This window comes from Prionailurus viverrinus, chromosome D3, assembly GCF_022837055.1.
Source record: "Prionailurus viverrinus isolate Anna chromosome D3, UM_Priviv_1.0, whole genome shotgun sequence".
NCBI classification, from domain to species: Eukaryota; Metazoa; Chordata; class Mammalia; order Carnivora; family Felidae; genus Prionailurus; species Prionailurus viverrinus.
The window spans coordinates 54,970,838-54,991,810 of record NC_062572.1 but is presented as its reverse complement, the minus strand read 5'-3'; the positions used below and the strand labels follow the sequence as shown (position 1 = coordinate 54,991,810).

At 39.7% G+C, this 20,973-nt stretch overlaps 1 protein-coding gene across 2 annotated transcripts in view; it reads right to left on the bottom strand.

Annotated features, from left to right (window-relative positions):
• RNF125 (ring finger protein 125) overlaps positions 1-20,973 on the bottom strand; it is a 54,951-nt gene that overhangs the window by 21,573 nt on the left and 12,405 nt on the right. For both annotated transcript variants that reach the window (XR_007145944.1, XM_047828527.1), the window contains exons 2-5: positions 16,860-17,013; positions 13,129-13,223; positions 10,952-11,042; positions 617-724 (exon numbers count right to left, since the gene is read on the bottom strand). Coding sequence is in view for 1 of the 2 variants with exons in the window: in XM_047828527.1 (XP_047684483.1) it covers positions 617-724; positions 10,952-11,042; positions 13,129-13,223; positions 16,860-17,013 (448 nt within the window). In the remaining variant the exon portion in view is untranslated. The remainder of the gene's footprint in view (positions 1-616; positions 725-10,951; positions 11,043-13,128; positions 13,224-16,859; positions 17,014-20,973) is intronic.

The following is a 20,973-nucleotide window of genomic DNA, read 5'->3' as shown; positions in this document are numbered from 1 at the left end:
CATGCAGAATAAACTCTGAGCCATTTCATTACTCATGTGATTTAATTTCATCTCAGGTACATAAGTTTTCAACTTCATAAATATTAAAACTAGACACACAGACGGACTAGAGTAAAAAATTAAAATAATTTTTTTTTTCCCCAACGTTTATTTATTTTGGGGACAGAGAGAGACAGAGCATGAATGGGGAGGGGCAGAGAGAGAGGGAGACACAGAATCGGAAACAGGCTCCAGGCTCCGAGCCATCAGCCCAGAGCCTGACGCGGGGCTCAAACTCCCAGACCGCGAGATTGTGACCTGGCTGAAGTCGGACGCTTAACCGACTGCGCCACCCAGGCGCCCCAAAAAATTAAAATAATTTGAAAGTGAACTCTAGTACCTTATACAAGGAGCAATTATCTCAATCACAAAGAAAATAATTTTGTCTAAAGCAGATAACTCATATTAATAGTCAAGTTTATAAAACACTGTATTTTATAATTTCCTACTTAATGCTATTACTTAACTTCAGGTCTATACACATTTTTTCCACCATAATTTTCTTTGCTTGAATTTAAAAAGGTAAGGTTAACACACACCACATAGAAACAATGTAAAAGTAAGAAAATATACTTACTATGAAATCATCATAAAACAAAGTGTGATTGACTTGCAAATGTCTTATTAAACTGCCACTGAAGCTGCCTGGATTTTCATTAGGTAGTAATCGGCAGAGTGGACAGAACTGGAAATGAAGGAAACCAACAGTTCAAGAAAGAATTAAAAATAATCATTAGTGTCAGAATTTTTACAAAATTAAAAAAAAACTATTCAGCAAAGTGAATTTTAACTTTATGAATCTATTGACCATTCCTCACCATCATATTTTATTTTTTATCTATCTATCATCTATCTATCTATCTATCTATCTATCTATCTATCTATATTTTGAGCGACAGTGAGCATGTGCATGTGCACTCAAGCAGGGGAGAGGCAAAGGGAGAGGGAGAGAGAGAATTTTAAGCAGGCTTCACTCCCAGTGCAGAGCCTGCCACAGGGCTCGATTCCACGATCATGAGTTCATTACCTAAGCTGAAATCACGGGTCAGACGCTTAACCCACTTAACCAACCGACTGAGCCACCCAGGCACCCCCTCAGCATAATATTTTAAAACTGCATAAATATTAATAATACTAAGTAAAATTGCATTTATTTCTTCATATGCACTTCTGTACATATTTATCAACTTATTATTTAAACAATACTGCAGTTAGCAGATCAATTAATTGCCTAGCTCTTGAAATATATAAGATTTTTTTGGTATGCAGATATTTTGTTATTACAAATGATGTAATCTATAGTGTTCACCTTTTGGGAATTATTCTCATAGAACAACGTAGAACAATTCTCATAGAACAATGGAGATTAGCAGGTCAACAACTATGAACATTTGTAGTTCCTAATATCTATTGCCCTAAAGTTTTTTATTTCCACCAGCAATATAGATTACAACCCACTAGCATCAATTAGTATTTACACATATTTTCCTAATTTAATAGCAGTAATGGCTTTAAAAAATAACCTTCTTCATTTTCAAACATTTATAAACTCATGAGAAATTCCAAAGATAATGCCAGAGGTCTTATGACCCCATCACTTAGCTTCCCCAATGGCAACATCTTTTTTTTTTTTTTAATGTTTGTTTATTTTTGAGAGCGACAGAGTGCGAGTGGGGGACGGGCAGAGAGAGGGGGGGACACAGAATCCCAAGCAGGCTCCAGGCTCTGAGCTGTCAGCACAGAGGCCAATGCAGGGCGCAAACTCCTAAGTGGTGAGATCATGACCTGAGCCAAAGTTGGACACTTAACTGACTGAGCCACCCAGATACCCCCAAATCTTTTTTTTTTTTTTTAATGCTTACTTATTTTTGAGAGAGAGCAAGCACGAGCAGGGTGGGGGCAGAGAGAGGGAGAGACAGAGGATCCGAAGCAGGCTCCATGCCAACAGCAGAGAGCCTGATGTGGGGCTCAAACCCACAAGCCATCAGATCATGACCTAAGCCAAAGTCGGTCACTTAACTGCTTAACTGATTTAGCCACCAAGCTCCCCGTCCCAATGGCAACATCTTACGTAACTGTAGTACATTATCAAAACCAGTAAACTGGCAATTAACAACAAACCTTACTTAGAGTCCACCTATTTTTTCATGAACTCAGTTTTTTCGGTGTGCCTGTGTAGTTGTATGAAATTTTATCACATGTATAGATTTATATAACCACAAACACAATCAAGATACAGAACTGCCATGTCATTACAAAGGAACGTCCTTGGGCTTCCTCTTTACTTTGTCTTTTCTCCCTAAACCCTGGTATCCACTGATCTGTTCTCTACGTCTAGAACTTCATCATTTTGAGAATGTTATATAAATAGGGTTAATCTTTTGAGATTGGCTTTTTTCACTGAGCATAATGGCCCTGAGATTCACCCAGGTTGCTGAATGCATCAAAAGTTCCTTCTTTTTTATTGCCGAGTAGATCTCCATAATGTGGATGTGCCAATGTATCCATTTACTTTCTGAAGGACATTTGTTGTTTTCAGTTCTTGGCTGTTATAAATGAAGCTGCGGTGAATATTGGTATACAGATGTTTGCATAAACATGTTTTCATTTCTCTAGAATAAGTTTCCAGGAGTGTGATAGCTGGGTCATATGGTGAGTTTTACGGTTAACTTTGTAAAACACTGCCAAACTATTTTCCAGAGTGCTTGTACCATTCTACATTCCTACTAGCAATGTGTGAGTTATCACCAGCATTTGGTACTGTCTATATTTTTAAAATTTAATTGTATTGTGTCGTAGTTTATTTATTTTGAGGGATAAAGCACGAGTGGAGGAGGGGAAGAGAGAGGGAGAGACAGAATCCCAAGCAGGCTCCTCATTGCCAGCGCAGAGCCTAGTACAAGGCTCGAACTCACAAACGGTGAGATTATGACCTGAGCCGAAGTCGGATGTTTAACCTTACCCCGTGTGTGTGTGTGTGTGTGTGTGTGTGTGTGTGTGTGTGTGTGTGTATGTGTGTGTGTATTTTTAAATTTTAATCATTTTTATAGGTGTGCAGTGGTATTTCATCATGATTTTAATTTGTATATCCCTAATGGCTAATTTAAATGACTTTCTTTAACAGACACTACTTTCTTATGTTTTAACTTAGGTTTCTTTTCAAAAATTCCATTTCCTCATGCATTCATTTTAAAATACGAGATGCAGTGGTGCCTGGGTGGCTCAGTTGGTTAAGCATCCAACTCTTGATTTTGGCTCAGGTCATGATCTTGTTGTTCATGAGTTTGAGCCCTGAGTTGGGCTCTGCATTGATGGTGTGGAGTCTGCTTGGGATTTTCTCTCTCTCTCTCCCTCTCTCTCTGCCCTTCTCCTGCTCTCACTCTCTAAATAAATAAATAAATAAATAACTTAAAAAAAAAAATGAGATGCAGAATCATTACTGAATGCAAGGTATGTGTTAGGCATTAAATTAGGTACTATTCTTATTTGATCCTCACAACCTAATTTTTTAAAAATTTTTTTCTATGTTTATTTATATTTTTGAGGGAGAGAGAGACAGATTGTGAGTGGGGCAGGGACAGAAAGAGAGGGAGACACAGAATTGAAGCAGTCTCCAGTCTCTGAGCCATCAGCACAGAGCTGTCAGCACAGAGCCTGATGTGGGGCTCGAGCTCGTGAACCTCGAGATCATGACCTGAGTCCAACCGACTGAGCCACCCAGGCGCCCCGATTAATTTATTATCCTATTCCCTTCAGGAACCCAATTTCAGAAAGGAAAAAAATTAACTTAAATTTATACCACCTTAAGTATCAGAATGGGAATCTAGGCCTCCTAATAGGCAATTCGATACTCTTTTCATATTGTAACAGTGTTTAATCTATCTGCTTGGATGATAACATTTTCCTTTACATTTCAATGAGGGCTTTAGGTAATTTTTTCTTACTGTTTTATGGAGGTCTTGGTTTCAGTATCTAAACATATACTTCTGAATTTTGCGCTACTCCATTAATACTTGTCTTATTTTTATTTATTTATTATTTTTTTAATGTTTATTTTTGAGAGCGAGAGACAGTGTGAGTGGGAGAAGGGCAGAGAGAGACAGAGACAGAATCTCAAGCAGGCTCCAGGTTCTGAGCTGTCAGCACAGAGTCCCGTACGGAGCTCGAACTCACAGAGTGGGAGATCATGACCTGAGCCAAAGTCGGATGCTTAACCAACTGAGCGACCCAGGCGCCCCAATATTTGCCTTATTTTTAATAAAATTACATCGTTTAAGTTACTATTGCTTTATAATCATTTCCGATCTTCTAATCACAAAATGCTATCCCAAGATAGCACTTAATCTACCCTGAGACCCCTATGTAGTAATGAGAACACAGCTGAGACCAAGAAATATTTTAAGGAAAAGCAACATTAATTTTTTGTGGTGTGAAGGAAGGGAGACTAGTTATAGAAGTATGTTCACTCAATACTCTTTCTTGTGCCTCTACTATGTGCTAGGCACCTGGAATACGGGAACCAGTAAAGATAGGGTTGTGTTGCATGGCCTGTGAAATCAGAGAGCCTTGGGTTCAAATCCCTGCAGATTCTTGCTCGTTATGTGACCTTCAGCACATGAGTTTCCCTCTTCTGTGAAGTGGAGATCCTACCACCTACCTTGTAGAGCAGTTATGATGTTTAGAGATAATGTCCTTAATGTGCCAGGTACACACTAGGCACTCAGTAAACACCATATATTTACTACTATTTGATCCTTGTTCTTGAAGAGTTGGAGCTCCATGACGGAAGCAACTACATGTGTCCTGTTCACTCCTGCATTCCCAGTACCTGGAAAATTGTTTTCCATTTCATCTCTACCTCTCACTGACTTAACCTTGGCAAGTAACTAATCTTATCCTGCAAAATGAGAACTATCTCTGCTTTGCAGGGCTGTTTATGTATTTAAAACACATCATTTAACATTCTGAAGCTCAGTCATTATATGAGCTCAGTCTTTGGCACAAATACTAAATGGCTGCTATTGTTATCACTGAAGCAAATACTTTTACTACTGCATAGCAAGTGCTACACCTGAGACGTTATGCTATACGTTCAAATGTTATACTCAAGACAACAGTTCGAGACCTAAAAAAGGGAATCATTAATTTTGCCCAGGAAATCAGCAAAAGCTTCAGCCAAGCTGCTGGTAACTGAAATGAGTCTGGAAGAACGAGCCAGCAATGCCACAGTGAGGAACATCAACAGGCAGAAAAATCAATGTGGGAAACGGCTGGAGATCTAAAAGGACAGGCCTGCTTAGGCAATGGGAAAAGCTGTAGGAGGCTGAAGACAGGGCATGTGGCAGGAAGTAGTAGGACATGAGTCTGGAAGGATACACTGGGACCAGTTCTGCTCAATAGATGGCTCATTTGAGCACCTATTCTGGTTTCTGGAGGCCCCATGTCAAGAGTCAGAGGTACAGAGATGCTAACCCCTGGCCCAATGATTAAGGAGCTTTGAGATCTAGCGAAGGAGAAAGATACAGAAAGCCTGGAACTTTAAGTAGCTTTTGTTTTTCGTCTGATTTTAATAGGAACTAGTGGAGATGAGACTTCAGTCTTCTGCTGTACATCTACCAGAAGGACATTGTAAAACAGGCCAACAGCTATAGTACTCTAAAGATTTTTGGTGAGTCTTACATTGAAGGATCTGACCTGGGGGCGCCTGGGTGGCGCAGTCGGTTAAGCGTCCGACTTCAGCCAGGTCACGATCTCGCGGTCCGTGAGTTCGAGCCCCGTGTCGGGCTCTGTGCTGATGGCTCAGAGCCTGGAGCCTGTTTCTGATTCTGTGTCTCCCTCTCTCTCTGCCCCTCCCCCGTTCATGCTCTGTCTCTCTCTGTCCCAAAAACAAATAAACGTTGAAAAAAAAATTAAAAAAAAAAAAAAAAAAAAAAAAGGATCTGACCTGAAGGAGGAGAGGGTAAGAATAGGAAGGGGAAAGAAATGGTACGAGAGTTACTAATCATTACCAAGTACCTAAGTGTTCACCTATACTCTCCCTACCGCTGCCAATGGCTAATATCGGCTCATCCTTTATTATTTGCCTCTACTCAGTGCTCCTGGGCCACGCTACTCAGATTAGGAATCAACCATTGTGCAGTGTGCATTCAACAGATGTTGGCCTCATCCCAGTATGGACTTTATCTGATGGTGAACAGCACAGGTGAAAAACAGCCTCCAGATTAGAAACTACCACCAACTTCAATCCTTCGGAACATCTATTACAATGGACACCCAGCTCTATCTGTGGTTTAGGTTAACTTTTCCACAGCAACCATCTGATGCCAAGCGCCATTTGGGGAAGAAATTTAAAATTCCTGAGTCAAAAAAAAAAAAAAAAAAAGAGACATGCACCAAAAATAATTACAGACAAATATGTAACCAAAATTAAGGTACCAGACTGCACATCTAATTTAGTAAGAGTTTGAAAGCAAATTTAATACAGATTTTTCTTCCTTCCAAAACATATTCTCCCACTACCCAGTCGAGTCACAGATATTCTAAATATCCACAGAAATAAACCTCTGTGGGCAGGTGGCTCAGGCTCTAGTCACCACAATTTATGTTCCAAACCAATAAAAGTCCTGTCCCTTCCCTTAAGGAATGAATCTCAGGAACAAGGCAGAAATTAAGAGACTACTGCATCCTTTGAATGAAATGATGTTTTCTTTAATATCTTATTTTTCGTAATCACTATATCCTCCTATGTGCTAGGTTGTCTTCCAACAGCTGGCCAAGCAGTGTTGAACCAAGAGGTTCCATGACTTCGTGAACTGAATAACTTACAGGGAAAGACAGACATGAAATGAATACAAAATTACAAATTGTGATGAATAAGAAAAAAAGAGGAGAGAAAAGCAAGAGCTACAAGTAATTTGGGGGTCAAGGAGGGCTTCCCTGAGGAAGTGAGATTTAAGAGGAGTTCTAAAGGATAAGTAAGAGCCAACCACTGAAAGAAAAAGAATAGCCAGAAAGTGTGGCTCTTGTTGAAACATCTTCCCTTTAGAGGACAAAATACCAAATTTCTCTCAAAAGCGGTCTCACAATTCAATCTGAAGCAAGCTGTTTATGTCATTGGCCTCCTTTGAGTTTAATATTCCAGAATTTTTAAAAAATAAAACATTGCAGATGGGGCACCTGGTGGCTCAGTCATGTAAGCATCTAACTTCGGCTCAGGTCATGATCTCACAGCTTGTGAGTTCGAGCCCCACGTCGGGCTCTGTGCTGACAGCTCAGAGCCTGGAGCTTGCTTCGGATTCTGTGTCTCCCTCTCTCTCTGCCCCTACCCTGCTTGTGCCGTCTCTCATAAATGAATAAATGTTAAAAAAAATTTTAATAAAACATTGCAGAATATTACTACTGTGTGGCAAAAAGGAGCTGTTGGTTGTTGTTGTTGTTTCTAAGTTTATTTATTTTGAGAGACAGAGAACAAGCATGGGAGGGGCAGAGAGGGAGAGAGCGAAAATCCCAAGCAGACTCCATGCTGTCAGTGCAGGGCCCAACCCGAGCTGAAACTAAGAGTCAGACGCTTGCCTGACTGAGCCATCCGGGCACCCCAAGGAGCTGTTGGTTCTTAAAGCTGCATGTGAGAAAATTCAAAGTTCCCTGATGTTCTTAACCCACTACCCCAGTCTTAAGAAAAGAAAGAAAAGATTAGTTGCTTGGGGTTCGATCTCTGAATTATCTAATTTTATCTAGAAGGCAGAATCATTTGCTCAAATCTCTAACTGCCATGAAACTTCTTATGCCAGATAGGTCAGATGATGTCACTGATCTTATCTGCAAGCAAACCCAGCAACCCTGCCCCTGAAAGCAATGATTCCTTGCTAACTTCCAAACCAGTCCAGAATCAGCCTTGGACATAGGACTTCTCCGGAAGGTGTTTCCCCGACTGGGGATCCCTAAGCATGTGAACCTCAACTATGCCACAGTACCTGCTTCCAACCTTTTCATAATCAAAGCATATCTCCTGAATTCTAGTGGCTCTAGATCCTTCAGAGTGACACCTGTCTTGATTTCCTATTCAAGCATGGAACATTAACATAGGAAGCTGAAGGTCTTCTGTGCTAGAAGCCACCTAGACGGCCCTCGTGTTATTACTGAACCATGGATTTTGTGAACAATCTGCTCCTGCCTCAAGGCCACAGTTGCATCCTGGTCTTGTGAAATTCATTACTTCACACCCCTTCCAGCTTGGGTTCCCCAACAGTGAGGGTACACGGCTTCCTTGAAATCTCCACTGGCCTTGGTTTTATGTAGTTGCAAAAGTGGTAGTAGCCCACCATTATCACCTGACTCACTTACTACCACCCGGTGAAAAGGGCATCATTATCATCATTATCCCCATTTTACGAATGATGACACAGAGGTGAAGACATTAATGGGATTTGTACCAAAGATGATCTCCTCTAAAGCTAGGTTTCAGCTATTAATTCCATGGGCAATCTGATCCCACCATTTCTGGTTTATTTCTGCCCTTGGGTCGGCTTTCTTCAATGATGTCTGCGACCTCTGAATCAAGGAAGACCTAGCTTCCATGGGCACCTTTAATCTGATAGGCAAACTGAGCAGCACGAGGACTGGGCTTCTGTTGGAGCCACGTACACAGTACCAATGGACAGACCAGCACACGGCCTGCCCCAGATTACTCCTGTGATGCAGCCTAAGACCATGGCCCAAGGCACCAGGTGTTCCTCCAGTCAGAGCAGCACTTGGGTACTAGTGGTTAGGACTCAGGCTATGTGATAACACCTCCACAGGGTAGTCAGCAGACAAGGAAGCACTTAGAACTCAGTACATGGTAGATATTATTATGCCATCCTAACGCTTTCTTCTAACTTCTTCTAGCTCCCCCAGGGACCTATCATAACATAGCTCCTTAGCCCAGTACCTCCCACAGAGCAACTTACAAGCCGTAAAAGCCTGTGACAGTCTCCCCTGCTCTCCCAACACATATCAAGCCATTCCAAGAACCAAAATGCCTAAGCCATTAGGATCAATAACAAATATCTTTGATCGTATTGTGTGGCTTTTCTTGTGAACCTGTTAGTAGATCATAGGGGTCGACCATGCTCTGGAAATTAGACTACTGTGTTCAAGTTGTGGCTCTGCTACTTAACAGCTCTGTGACCTTATAAGACTTAGTTAACCTCTCTGAGCCTCAACTTATCATTTGTAAAATGGAGGTAATCACACCTATCTTCTAGGATTGTTGTAAGAACTATCCTTGTATCTATCTATCTATCTATCTATCTATCTATCTATCTATCTATCACCTATCTATCTAATATACCTATGTTTCAATCTCATCACTTTCCAAAAGGATTTTATGGAGGAAAACAACCTTAAAATTCAAATTAAAAAACAAAACAAAACTCATATCTATATAAATGATACACATACATATATGTCTGTGTGTGTATACACACACACACGTATATATATAACATAAAACTAAAATAAAACTCAAAATAATCTTCGAGGTATCACTTTATATCTGCTAAACCTTTAATTTTCTTTCTTTCTTTCTTTCTTTCTTTCTTTCTAAAAGTTTATTTATTTAGGGGTGTCTGGGTGGCTCAGTCAGTTGAGCGTCCCACTGTTGGTTTCTGCTCAGGTCACCATCCCACAGCTTTGTGCGTTAGAGCTCCCCCTGTGTCGGGCTGTGCACTGGCAGTGTGGAGCCTGCTTAGGATTTTCTCTCTCTCTTCTCTCTGCCTCTCCCCCACTCGTGCTGTCTCTGTCACTCTCAAGATAAATAAATAAACTTAAAAAAAATAAAGTTTATTTACTTATTTTGAGAGAGAGAGAGAGAGAGAGAGAGAGAGAGAGAGAGAAGGGGCAGAGAGAGAGGGAGAGAATCCCAAGCAGGCTCCACTCTGTCAGCTCAGAGCCCAACACGGGGCTGGATCTCACAACTGCGAGATCATGACCTGAGCCCAAATCAAGAGTCAGATGCTTACCCAACTGAGCCACCCAGGCGACCCTTTTATTTTAATTTTAAAATAAATGTACCCACTGTTAAGGTTAAGATGGCCAGGTTAAGATGAAGGTGGTTTACTTATCAATCACTTACACAAATATAAATTGACTCAACCTTTCTGGAATGCGTTTTAGAAGTATATTTCAAGAACTATTATAAAGTTTGCTCTCTTGGTCCCAGAAAGATAAATCTAAGGATTTCCTCTCAGGAAAAAAAATCCAATAGAAGGAAGAGTTCAAATGTACAATATGAATTCACATCCTAAAATTGGTAACAAGGGTACAAAAATAGTAAAATGGCTAAGTAATGTACCCATCACCACCCTGCTTTCCCTCACAACTATACCAAAATGAAAATCATAAAAGTTACACTGCAAAGTAGAACTAAAATGCCAGGCTGAAAAGAAAAAAGGAAGCATCGCAATGAACCTAGGAGATGGTAAGCAATATGTATATTTATTGTGCACGCATATGGATAAATACTCAGATTGTGAAATAAAACAACAGATTGATTGAAGATGAGTAACTTCCTACTGCTCATTTCTAGTGAATTATTGTGATAACCTTATTTGCATTATTAAAAAATGTTTTTAACTTAGGACGTGACCACAGTTAGTATACTCAAGTTCGATTTTAGCTGTGTAGTTTTGATCATCTTAGTTGATTATGCCCATAATTATCTGTAAGAGATAATGTCTAAGTTCATAAATGACCGAGTGATTGCACATTAGTAATTCTTACCACTCACATATTGTGAACAGTCACAGAATTACCACAACCTTGACATAAACTATTTTTCATAATATATCTACAAGCAGAAGCCTATTGAATGGATTTCTAGTGTATACCGAACTTAGACTTTGCAGAAGTATATGGTAACAAAATTCCTTACCACAGATCTCCTTTCTGATCTGTGATGAGTGATACAGTGATCCAGCAAGCTGTCTTCATCCAGTTCCCTCTGACAAAATGGACACACACACCTGGAAATTGCACAGAATACAAAAATGACTAAAATTGCTAGCATTTAACTAGAGCTAAGCAATAGAACGTAGGCGGATCTCGTTTCCAGCCCTTGTTCTGGAAACTTCCAGATTTGACATTATTTTTCCATCCTGATAATGGTCAGATGCCTACGCTTTTTCTCATGGAGAAAAGTTAAGTATCCTCCCAGGGCCACCGCAGAGAAACGGCTAGAGCAGCACACGAAGCACTTTATTCTCTTTGGAAGAGAAGTGCAGTCTGAGCACCCATTAACTGACAAACCGGGACCACGTCACCCAGCTGTCCCTGGGTTACTTTTTCTCTTTCTCTTCCTCCCTCTCCTAATTCAGGAAACATAACTGGGTGTTGTTTGTTCTTCAGCCCCACCAGCATATTACTACAGGTGACTATAAGGAGTATTTGACCTTTACGTCCGTGCTGTCCAGTACAGTAGCTATTAGCCATATACGTCTGCTGTCACTTAAAATGTGGCTATTGAAATTGAGTGATGCTGGAAGTACAAAATGCACTGTGAGTTTCAAACGCTTAATATAAAAAAAAGCAAAATATCTCAAAAATGTTTATATTGATTACATGTTCAAATGGTAACACTTAAGCTATCTTTGGTTAAATAAAATACACTAAAAATTAATTTCGCTGTTTCTTATTGCCTTTTTAGTGTGGCTATTAGAAAACATAAACTCACATATGTGTTCTATTGGACAGTGCTGCCTTAAACGCATAGGTACAATATGGAGGCTTGAAATTTTTTGCTCGCTTTCTATCATAGATATAACTTCCTGTTCCCTAAGACTTATACCCTTAAGAATTTTAAAAATTTGAAACATGCAGCAGTTAAGTTCTTCTATGAAGCAAAGATTTCTATCTTAAATGCAAATCTTACTCCATCCTAGAAGACTGATTAATCAACAACCCTCCTCATTTTCTATTATTTTGCTTATTACTTAATTCTAACTAGCAGAAGAAATTAGGATTTAAATTAGCCTGGATATATTTTTATATTTTTATAAAAGCTAACAACCTTGCAATCAAACGCATACATTTTCTTAACCCATTTATTGTCCTTCCTTCCTACTGGTCCTTGCAACCAAGCTAATAGAATTCATACTCTCCTTTGAGCTAAAATACTCATTTAAAATTTATAACATCATGGTATAAAACTAACCCTACAATAAATGGATACATTTGCAAAGCAATCTCTAGTAAAACAAAGGAAGGGGGCAATCATCTAGACTTTCAGGTTAGGAAATTTGAGCTTTCAGTGCATTTTCTTAAAATAAGTAAAACTACATTTTCCTTCAGGAGAGGGAAAAAAACTCACGCTCCTACTGAATATCACTATTCATAACTGAGCTCATACTTAGATTAATGGTTTCAAAGCCATCAGCCCATGCAGGAAAACACAAATCATTTCCATATTTTTTTGGTAGGGAGAGACTCCAACCTTTGTAATTACTCTGGCCATCAAGAGAGTAATGGCTCAGATTCATTTCTCTTTTTTTAAAGGAAAAAATAATAATGATCACTATTCTTCATTGCCCCTACTAACCATTTCCATCCTTCCTCCAGCCCCATAAGATTACCCACAAAAAAGATGCCTGCCCCAGACCTGTTCTTCCTTGTTAGACTATATACTGAGGTGTCACTTCCTCCCTTCTAAAGACAAACCAGCAACACAAGAGGAAACGAGCTGGGGCACTGAGCAATGGCAGTGGAAGAGTGAAAAAGAATCCAGGATCTACGTCAATCTATTAGTCAGAAAATAGAGCCGTGAGGAACTTAAAACAGTTCCATGTTTTAGTTTTGGATCGTCCTTAATATAAACTTGTCTGAGGAAGTTCTTCCAATCTCTCCAGTGCTTGGTTGGTACCCCCATGCAAAGTTTTTCAAGTACAGAAAGCAAAATTCTTTTGTAAAATGATTACCAATAGGAGGTGTTATGGTTCAGAGCCTAAACACACTCCATACATATTTTCACAATAAAACAGTTAACTGTTCCAGTCTATTAACTTCTCTCCCAAGCATATCAAATTTAGCATTCAACTATGTTGTGCTGAAACAAACCTTGTTGCCGTCTCCCCAAGTTCTTGCAGTGGTCCATACTTATCTATATACTTCTGACAAGATCTTATGTGTGCCCTCATTTCGCTGAGGCAAACCTATATAAAAGCAAATTCAAAATAAATTGCCTGTTGCAAAGGGGCTCAATGAAGTCTTATGATCCAGCTTTATTACTTTCATTATTTCAAATAAGATCATATATAGTGTGGGGTCAGTTGATTAAAAGGATGCATTCATGACAACAGCACAACAAAGTTAAGGCATTATCACAAATAACACTTTAGAAATTTCTCTAATACTTCAAAGACCCAAATGTTGAGTTCTTGAATTTGGTTCTTCCAGAAAGCATATGTTTTTTAAAGTGGAAAGACATTTATTAACTCAAATTTACTTTTTTTGGATGCCATTACCTAATCTGGTGACGGTTAAGAAGTAAGAAAGAAAAAGGGGAGAGGAAAAAGAGAGCAAGGTGGAGGAAAGAAAAAAGAAAACAGTAAAAAGAGACAGAGGGAAAGGAAAACAATGACAGATAAAAAGAGCCAAAAGATGGATTTTAATTTTAAAGACGGTCATAGTAAGTAAAGGAAATCCTGTCCCTCAGGGAAAGATATAAATACCACGGTTTTATAATATATCCAATGGTATTACATGAATTCACAATACACAGTATACTTAATGGCCCCATTAAGAGCAAACATAAAAGACAGTTCTTACAGTCCATTTTTACCAAGGCAGAATAAAGAGCCCTTGTTCCTCCAGATATACATTCAGAGATCCTAACCATGAGGCTGTCTGTGGCTAAATAACACATATTCTACTAAATGTTTCATTAGAAACTGATAAGATCTTGTGCTAAAAGAAGCTTTGTACTGCTGTGGTAAGGTGGTCGACCCACCCTGCTTCGTTTCACTCAAACTACGGAAGTTAAACCTCAAACATGAAATCTAACGTGTAAGGAAACTGTTATAATTGCTTAACAAAAGGCAAAAACAAAAGCAAGTGGAAAAGTGAAAACATATCCTTGTTTTACACATATCCACCTAAAAGATGTACAAAGTAGGACCGATTGAGGTAGCTGTCAAAACACTGTTTTCCAACTTTTAACAACCAACTTTATACGTCAATTCTCTCACATCTCGTTATTACTTTGGTTAAAAGTTCTTCCTTTGTATTTCTTGAACAACAAAGATAAACATTCTTCATACAAATTAGAAATTTGGGGACTGTATACTGACAAAGGAATTGATAAATTCATGGAGTGTCTACTCTAGACACAAAATTGTAGAAGACATTGTAAGAGATGGCAAGCCACTGCGCTTGCTCTATAGGTGCTTATAATCTAATAGAAGGGGGCAAAACCACATGTAGACAAGTAGATAGGAAACTGTTTGATACTGGGGACTCCAATACTAAGGCCAGGCCTCTGAAACGGAAATCTGGCCGTGACTCTGAAAAATAGGTAGAGTCTAAAATGGCTCTAGAAGGTGGGGCGCCTGGGTGGCTCAGTCAGTTAAGTGTCTGACTTTGGCTCAGGTCAATCTTGTAGCTCGTGAGTTCAAGCTCAGCATTGAGATCTCTGCTTTGAATCCTCTGTCCCCCACCTCTTTCTGCCCCTCCCCAGCTGGTTTTCTCTCTCTCTCTCTCTGTCTCTCTCTCTCTTTCAAAGTAAAGAATAAACTTTAAAGAAGGAATGGCATTATTGCTGGCAAGAGGAATAACATAAAAAGGAAGAGACAGAGGGACACTTGGGTGTCTCAGTTGGTTGAGTGTCTGACTTTGGCTCAAGTCATAATCTCATGGTTCATAGGTTCGAGTCCCGCATTGGGCTCTGTGCTGTCAGCATGGAGCCTGCTTCAGATTCTGTGTTTCCCACTCTCTCTGCCCCTCCCCTGCTTGTGCTCTGTCTCTCAAAAAAATGAAAACACATTAAAAAAAAATAAAGAAAAAAAAAGAAGTGACAGTTGTAAGAAATACCTCAAAGGAAAAATCAAAATACTTGTGAATAATCAGGTATAAGGGGTGAAAAAAGGAAGGGGATTTCTATCCAGGATAATTGAGAGAATATTCTTGTTTCTGATAGACACCAAAGGTGGGATAAAAACTAGATGACAGAATACTACAGTGAGTTGGATTTGTGCATGTTGAATTTTATATGATGACAAAACATATCAAAGTAAAAATAAGCAATAATGTATTATTATAAATATTAAAAGCTATTGATTTTGAGCATTTACCATGTTCCAGACAGTGTTAAAAGCCATACATGTTTTATCATTTTCCCTTACAACCATCCCATGGCATGAACACTATCTTTTTTTTTTTTTAAAGTAGGATTCATACCCAGCACAGAGCCCAATGAGGGGCTCAAACTCATGACCCTGAGGTCAAGAAGACCTAAGCTGAGATCAAGAGTAGGACCCTTAACTGACTGAGCCACCTAGGCACCTCATGAACACTATCTTTTCCCTCATTTTACAAAAAGATGAACTAATACTTAGATGATAACGTCCCCAAATCACAAACAATGAATGACAGAATTCGTGTTTGATCCCAGGATGTCTGACTCCAAAGACCATGCATACATTCTGTAGTCAGACAGCCATGAACAGATTATGGAGTCTTACATAAATATTCAAAAAAATATATTAAGCACTGTGCACCAGTCACTCTTCAAAGTGCTGGGTACGCAGTTGCCAATAAAATAGACAGTCCTTTACCCTCATGGAAATCAAATCTGGTGGGGATAACTGACATTATATTAAAAAATCCCAAAAGCATAATTCCAAATGGTGATGAATAGTACAAAGAGAAAGCATAGGGTACTAAGAAAACATAACATAGATTAACAATCAAGAAACGTTCTCTAAAAAATTCAGATCCTCAGCACGTAATCTCTCTTTTGATCTCTAGACTTCATATAATAATTATCCCCCCCCTTAGCAGTTCAAATGTAACATATTTAAAACTCTGTGGATTCTTCTCCAAATTTGCTCCCTATATCAGCACCTTCACCTATGCATGTCAGAAACCTGGGAGGATTCTTCTGACACTTTATATTCTCACTCACCCCCACATCCAGTCAGTTACCGATTTCCTTCCACTGTCTCTCCTAAACACCCCTCGAAACAATCCTTTACCCTTGTCTAACGCTCTCGCCCTAACCCATCTTTCTTACCTTAGCCATCCTTAGCCACTGAACTGGCTTCACCAATCCTGATGTGCCCCCTCCAAATCATTCTGCACTCACATGCCAGAGCAATATCTTAAAAATATAAACCTGATCGAAAGCTTACACTCAGTGACTCACTACTGCATTTAGGATAAAATCTAGAATCCTCCCATGGTCTTTGACACCTCACATGATCTAACCAGGCTAGTAGGAAACCCGCAGAAAGATGTGATCAACGGAGAGAAACACTGCAAAGTCCAGAATACAGGAATTATGCCAGTAGGCAACATGATGGGGGCGGAGGAGGTCGGTCACAGGACCGACGGGAAGGGAGGAAATGGAAGCAGTGGGTGAAAGCATTTGTCTGAAAAATTAGGTGATGGTAGGATTGCACCACAGCCTATACATATGAGAACAGAGAGAAGGAAGGGGAGAGGCAGAGACAACAAACTTTAGAAAGTCAGGGTAGGATGAAGACAAAGGCATGGGTGAAATGATCAGCTGCATAACAATTTCCTCAGCAGTCCAAGCCAGGAACCGTGAGCACAGGCAGAGGGCCACTTACCAGGCTGTCACACTCAGCGCAGTTCTGGTACTCTGATTTCATTCTTCTGGCTACATCAGTTGCGGGAACTCCTTCTGAAGGAAGATATGCCCGGCAATAAGGGCAGGTCCATTTATTGTTCTTTAGACTGGTAGCGATACAGGAACGGCAGAATCTACCCAGAAGAAACCAAGAATACATCACTCTCCTGAAAAGGTATAAAGGAGCCACCACTCTGTGTTTGTGCACGCTGTATTTTCACGGCACCTTGCACGCTAGGAGCTGTACTACCAAATGCAATGTGCATTTGCATCCCCTGCTTGGCAGACAGTCTCTTGCTTTCACATGAGACTTCTTTGGAGTCACAACTCACTTCATGCACTGCATGCACTGAAACAAAAGAACACAAAGTAGTGGAATAGAATTCCCATAAACAGAATGAAAACCATAACCCAAAGGATACTTAATGTGTTCTTTCTTTTCTTTAATTCTGGGGGGGAATTCGGGGAGAAAATAGGTCTTTGCTCTGTGGGATTTTGTATGTTAGAGAAGAAAGTAGCAAGAAGTCAAGGAGGCAAAATACCATACATGTTATTATTCTGATAAACTAATCATAATGTCTGGGCATCTGGGTGGCTCAGTCGGTTGAGTGTCCAACTTTGGCTCAGGTCATGATATTGCAGGTCGTGAGTTTGAGCCCCGTGTCCAGCTCTCTGTTGACAACTCAGAGCCTGGAGCCTGCTTCGGACTCTGTGTCTCCCTCGCTCTCTGACCCTCTCTCTGCCGCTCGCTTTCTCTCTCTCTCTCTCAAAAATAAATAAACATTCAAAAACATTTTTTTAATTGTTATATGCGCACAAAGGATGCTGACATTTGCATTGTTCTTGAGGCATTTGCTTGATGTTTATGCCTGTCGAACATCCATTTCCTCTTTCTTGCAATAGCATCCTGATTTTGCTCTGCAGGAACTACACCTCTTATATGAGACACAATCTGGTGGGACCTCAGTCAAGGTGCCCACAATCCCCTGCTGAAGACAAGAGCACCTGGAATGGGCCAGACTCAGTAAACCCTCTCACTAGAAGATGAACACTAAACAGACTGACATAAAGACCGATTCAGCAACAACTTGATGGAATTGTCCTGCTCTTTATTTGGAATCCCAGATCTGTCTAGATCCCTACCCTTTCTTTTTTCCTAGATGGTTTGCTTTTATTGTTGTTTAGTAACTTTTTATTCGAAGTAACTTTAAACTTCGTACACTGGTGGGTTTTTTTAAATTTTTTAATGTTTTATTTATTTTTCAGACAGAGAGAGACAGAGCACGAGCGGGGAAGGGGCACAGAGAGACGGAGACACAAAATCTGAAGCAGGTTGCAGGCTCTGAGCGGTCAGCACAGAGCCCGACACAGGGCTCGGACCTACGAACAGTGAGATCATGACCTGAGCCGAAGTCAAACACTTAACCAACTGAGCCACCCAGGCGCCCCTTTTGTTTTTTATTTTTAACAAACTTTAAAACACTTCCAAGTGCCTTAATTCATTTGACCTTAACAAACCCCGAGGAAAGATCACTATTGCCACTTCTAGAAGAGGAAATTGAGGCACATCAGGGTTAAGTTACTTCTGCAAGGTCACAACTGTAGAAAGTACCTGAACTTGGTTGGTCTTAAGCTGGGTTTTCCGACTCAATATTCAGTAACTGTTCTTTCAAGAGAAATTCCTACCAGAATCAAGAGATCGAAGTCCTCTGCTGTATTTTCCTTCTCTGTGCTTCAGGTGATTAACAGGTGATTAAATGCAAGTTGTAAGGCACATTCTGCCCTCCCACTTCTTTGAGTTCCTAACAAGTGCTTCTCAGAGTGTACTTTTGAAGGGTATTTATTTCACGTGGTCCATATGCTCAAGTTATACTTCTGACACAATACCTTCGGTTAGTTTAATTTAGGAACAAGCGGATGATACTTTGTTTTTGTTTTTAGTCAACTAAAAACCTTCCCCTTTCCTCACAACTTACTTGAGTTTTATACCAAGACAAACAGAAGACTAATATTGGTGCCCTGCCCTGTGGTGGACCCTAATAGACATGATCTCACCTAGCTCCCAGAGTAACCCTAAAATGCTGCTTTGCCTTTTCCTCACTTGACTGGAGGCAAACTGAGGTTGTTCACAGAGGTATAAGAACTTGCCAAGTTTACACACCCTGAACCCCAGGTAGTTTTGGTCGGGGCTCAAAAGTCTGTGTAGAAGGTCTTCAACTTACAGTGGTTCCACTTACGGTTGTTTGACTGTAGTGATGCAAAGGCGATACTCATTCAGTAGAAACTATACTTCAGATTTCGAATTTTGATCTTTTTCTGGGCTAGGAATATGCAGTATGGTGCTCTGTTACAATGCCGGGCCCTCCCAGTCAGTCACTCAGGGAAACAACCAATACACTTAAAACCATCCTACACCCATATGACCATTCTGTTTTGCACTTTTAGTACAGCAGTCAATAATCATAGGAAATATTCAACACTTATGAAACAGGCTTTGTATTAGACGATTTTGCCCAACTGTGGGCTAATGTAAGCGTTCTGATCATATTTGGGTAGGCTACAGGCTAGGCTAAGCTATGAGGTTTAGTACGTCAGGTGTATTAAATGCATTTTCGACTTACTTTAATTTAGGATGGCTTTACCAGAACAAACCCCATGTGAGTCAATAAAGAGCTGTAGTCCTTTTTAAGTCATCTCAGTTCCTCCCAGTGACCAGCAGAAGCAGCAACACTTTGAGACTGTGGGTGTACTCGTATAAACCAGTGGGCTTTACAGAGTACATTTCTATGGTCATTTTGTGGGTCTTGCAAGTGTTTTTGTAACTACAACTGATAACTACAATGGAAATGCCTAGGAGATATTCATGAAAAGTAGCACACTTCAGGCATTAAAAGAAACCAAGTCCCTCAACTATAATTCCCCTACATTATTTACACAATGATAGACGTGGCAGGAAACTCTCAAATGAGCATACATGGACGTTATTGCATTATATGAGAGAATATTCGTTGTGAATCTGGTAGGTCAGTCAATTAGTTGTCCTCATCTTAACAAAAGTGATTATTAAATGGAGAACACACATCAAGGCTAAAGTGTTTTGGAACAAACTGACCTTGCTGGTTTTGAGTACATAAAAACCACGAGTTTTTAAAGTGTTACCAATAAGGAAATAAACTTGATCCCACTGCAACTTAAGTCTCATGTTTAGAGTGCAGAAATAAGATTGCAGAACTACTTAGTTCAAAAAAGTCTGAGGTTAGCGGTTAGTTAGCCATTGGGTTCTGCGCTGACAGCTTGGAGCCCGCTTTGGATTCTTTCTCTCCCTCTTTCTCTGCCCCTCCCCAGTCCATCCCCAGCTCCCCAGAAGCATTCTCATTCTCTCTCTAAGATAAATAAAAACTTAAAAAAAATTTTTTTTTAAATCTGAGGTTAAAATTCTCCCTTAAAGGTACAGTTATCAAATTCAAATCTTGTGAACTGGAGAATTTAATATCCTTACTCTAGTGCATTAGCATAAGAAGTATACAAGTGATCAAGCATTATATGAGTTATCTAATTAGAATCCATATGGGGATATTCAGGTTTAGGTAATGTGTGTATATATATAAGCTATGTAACAAGGTACAAAAGCAAGATAACTCCAAAATACAACCTTTTGGAAAGCAAAGTGTAGAACTATGTATATAGTATAAGCTATTTATAATTTGTAGATGTATAAAAGCATCTAGAAGGATTAAAAAAAAAAAAAAAGAACATTTACCTACCCGTTGGAGAAATGGGAACTGGAAAGAAGAGGTGGGTATGTGGTAGAAGGAGATTTTCATCGTCGAATTTCAAGTTTAACCCTATAACCATATTACCTACACAATAAATGATTCTTTAAAAAAGTCAATCAATTATAACCATTCAGGATAAATGGTCTGGTAGTTTTTTGTAAAAAAAAATATATAGGCACCCTTTGGTCCTGCAATACCAAGCCCATGTTTTCACTCAAGAGAAGTGAAAACATATGTCTATTTGTACAAGAATATTAATAAGGAATGTTTTCATAACAGCCCCAAACTTGAAATAACCCAGGTGTCAGCAACAAGAAA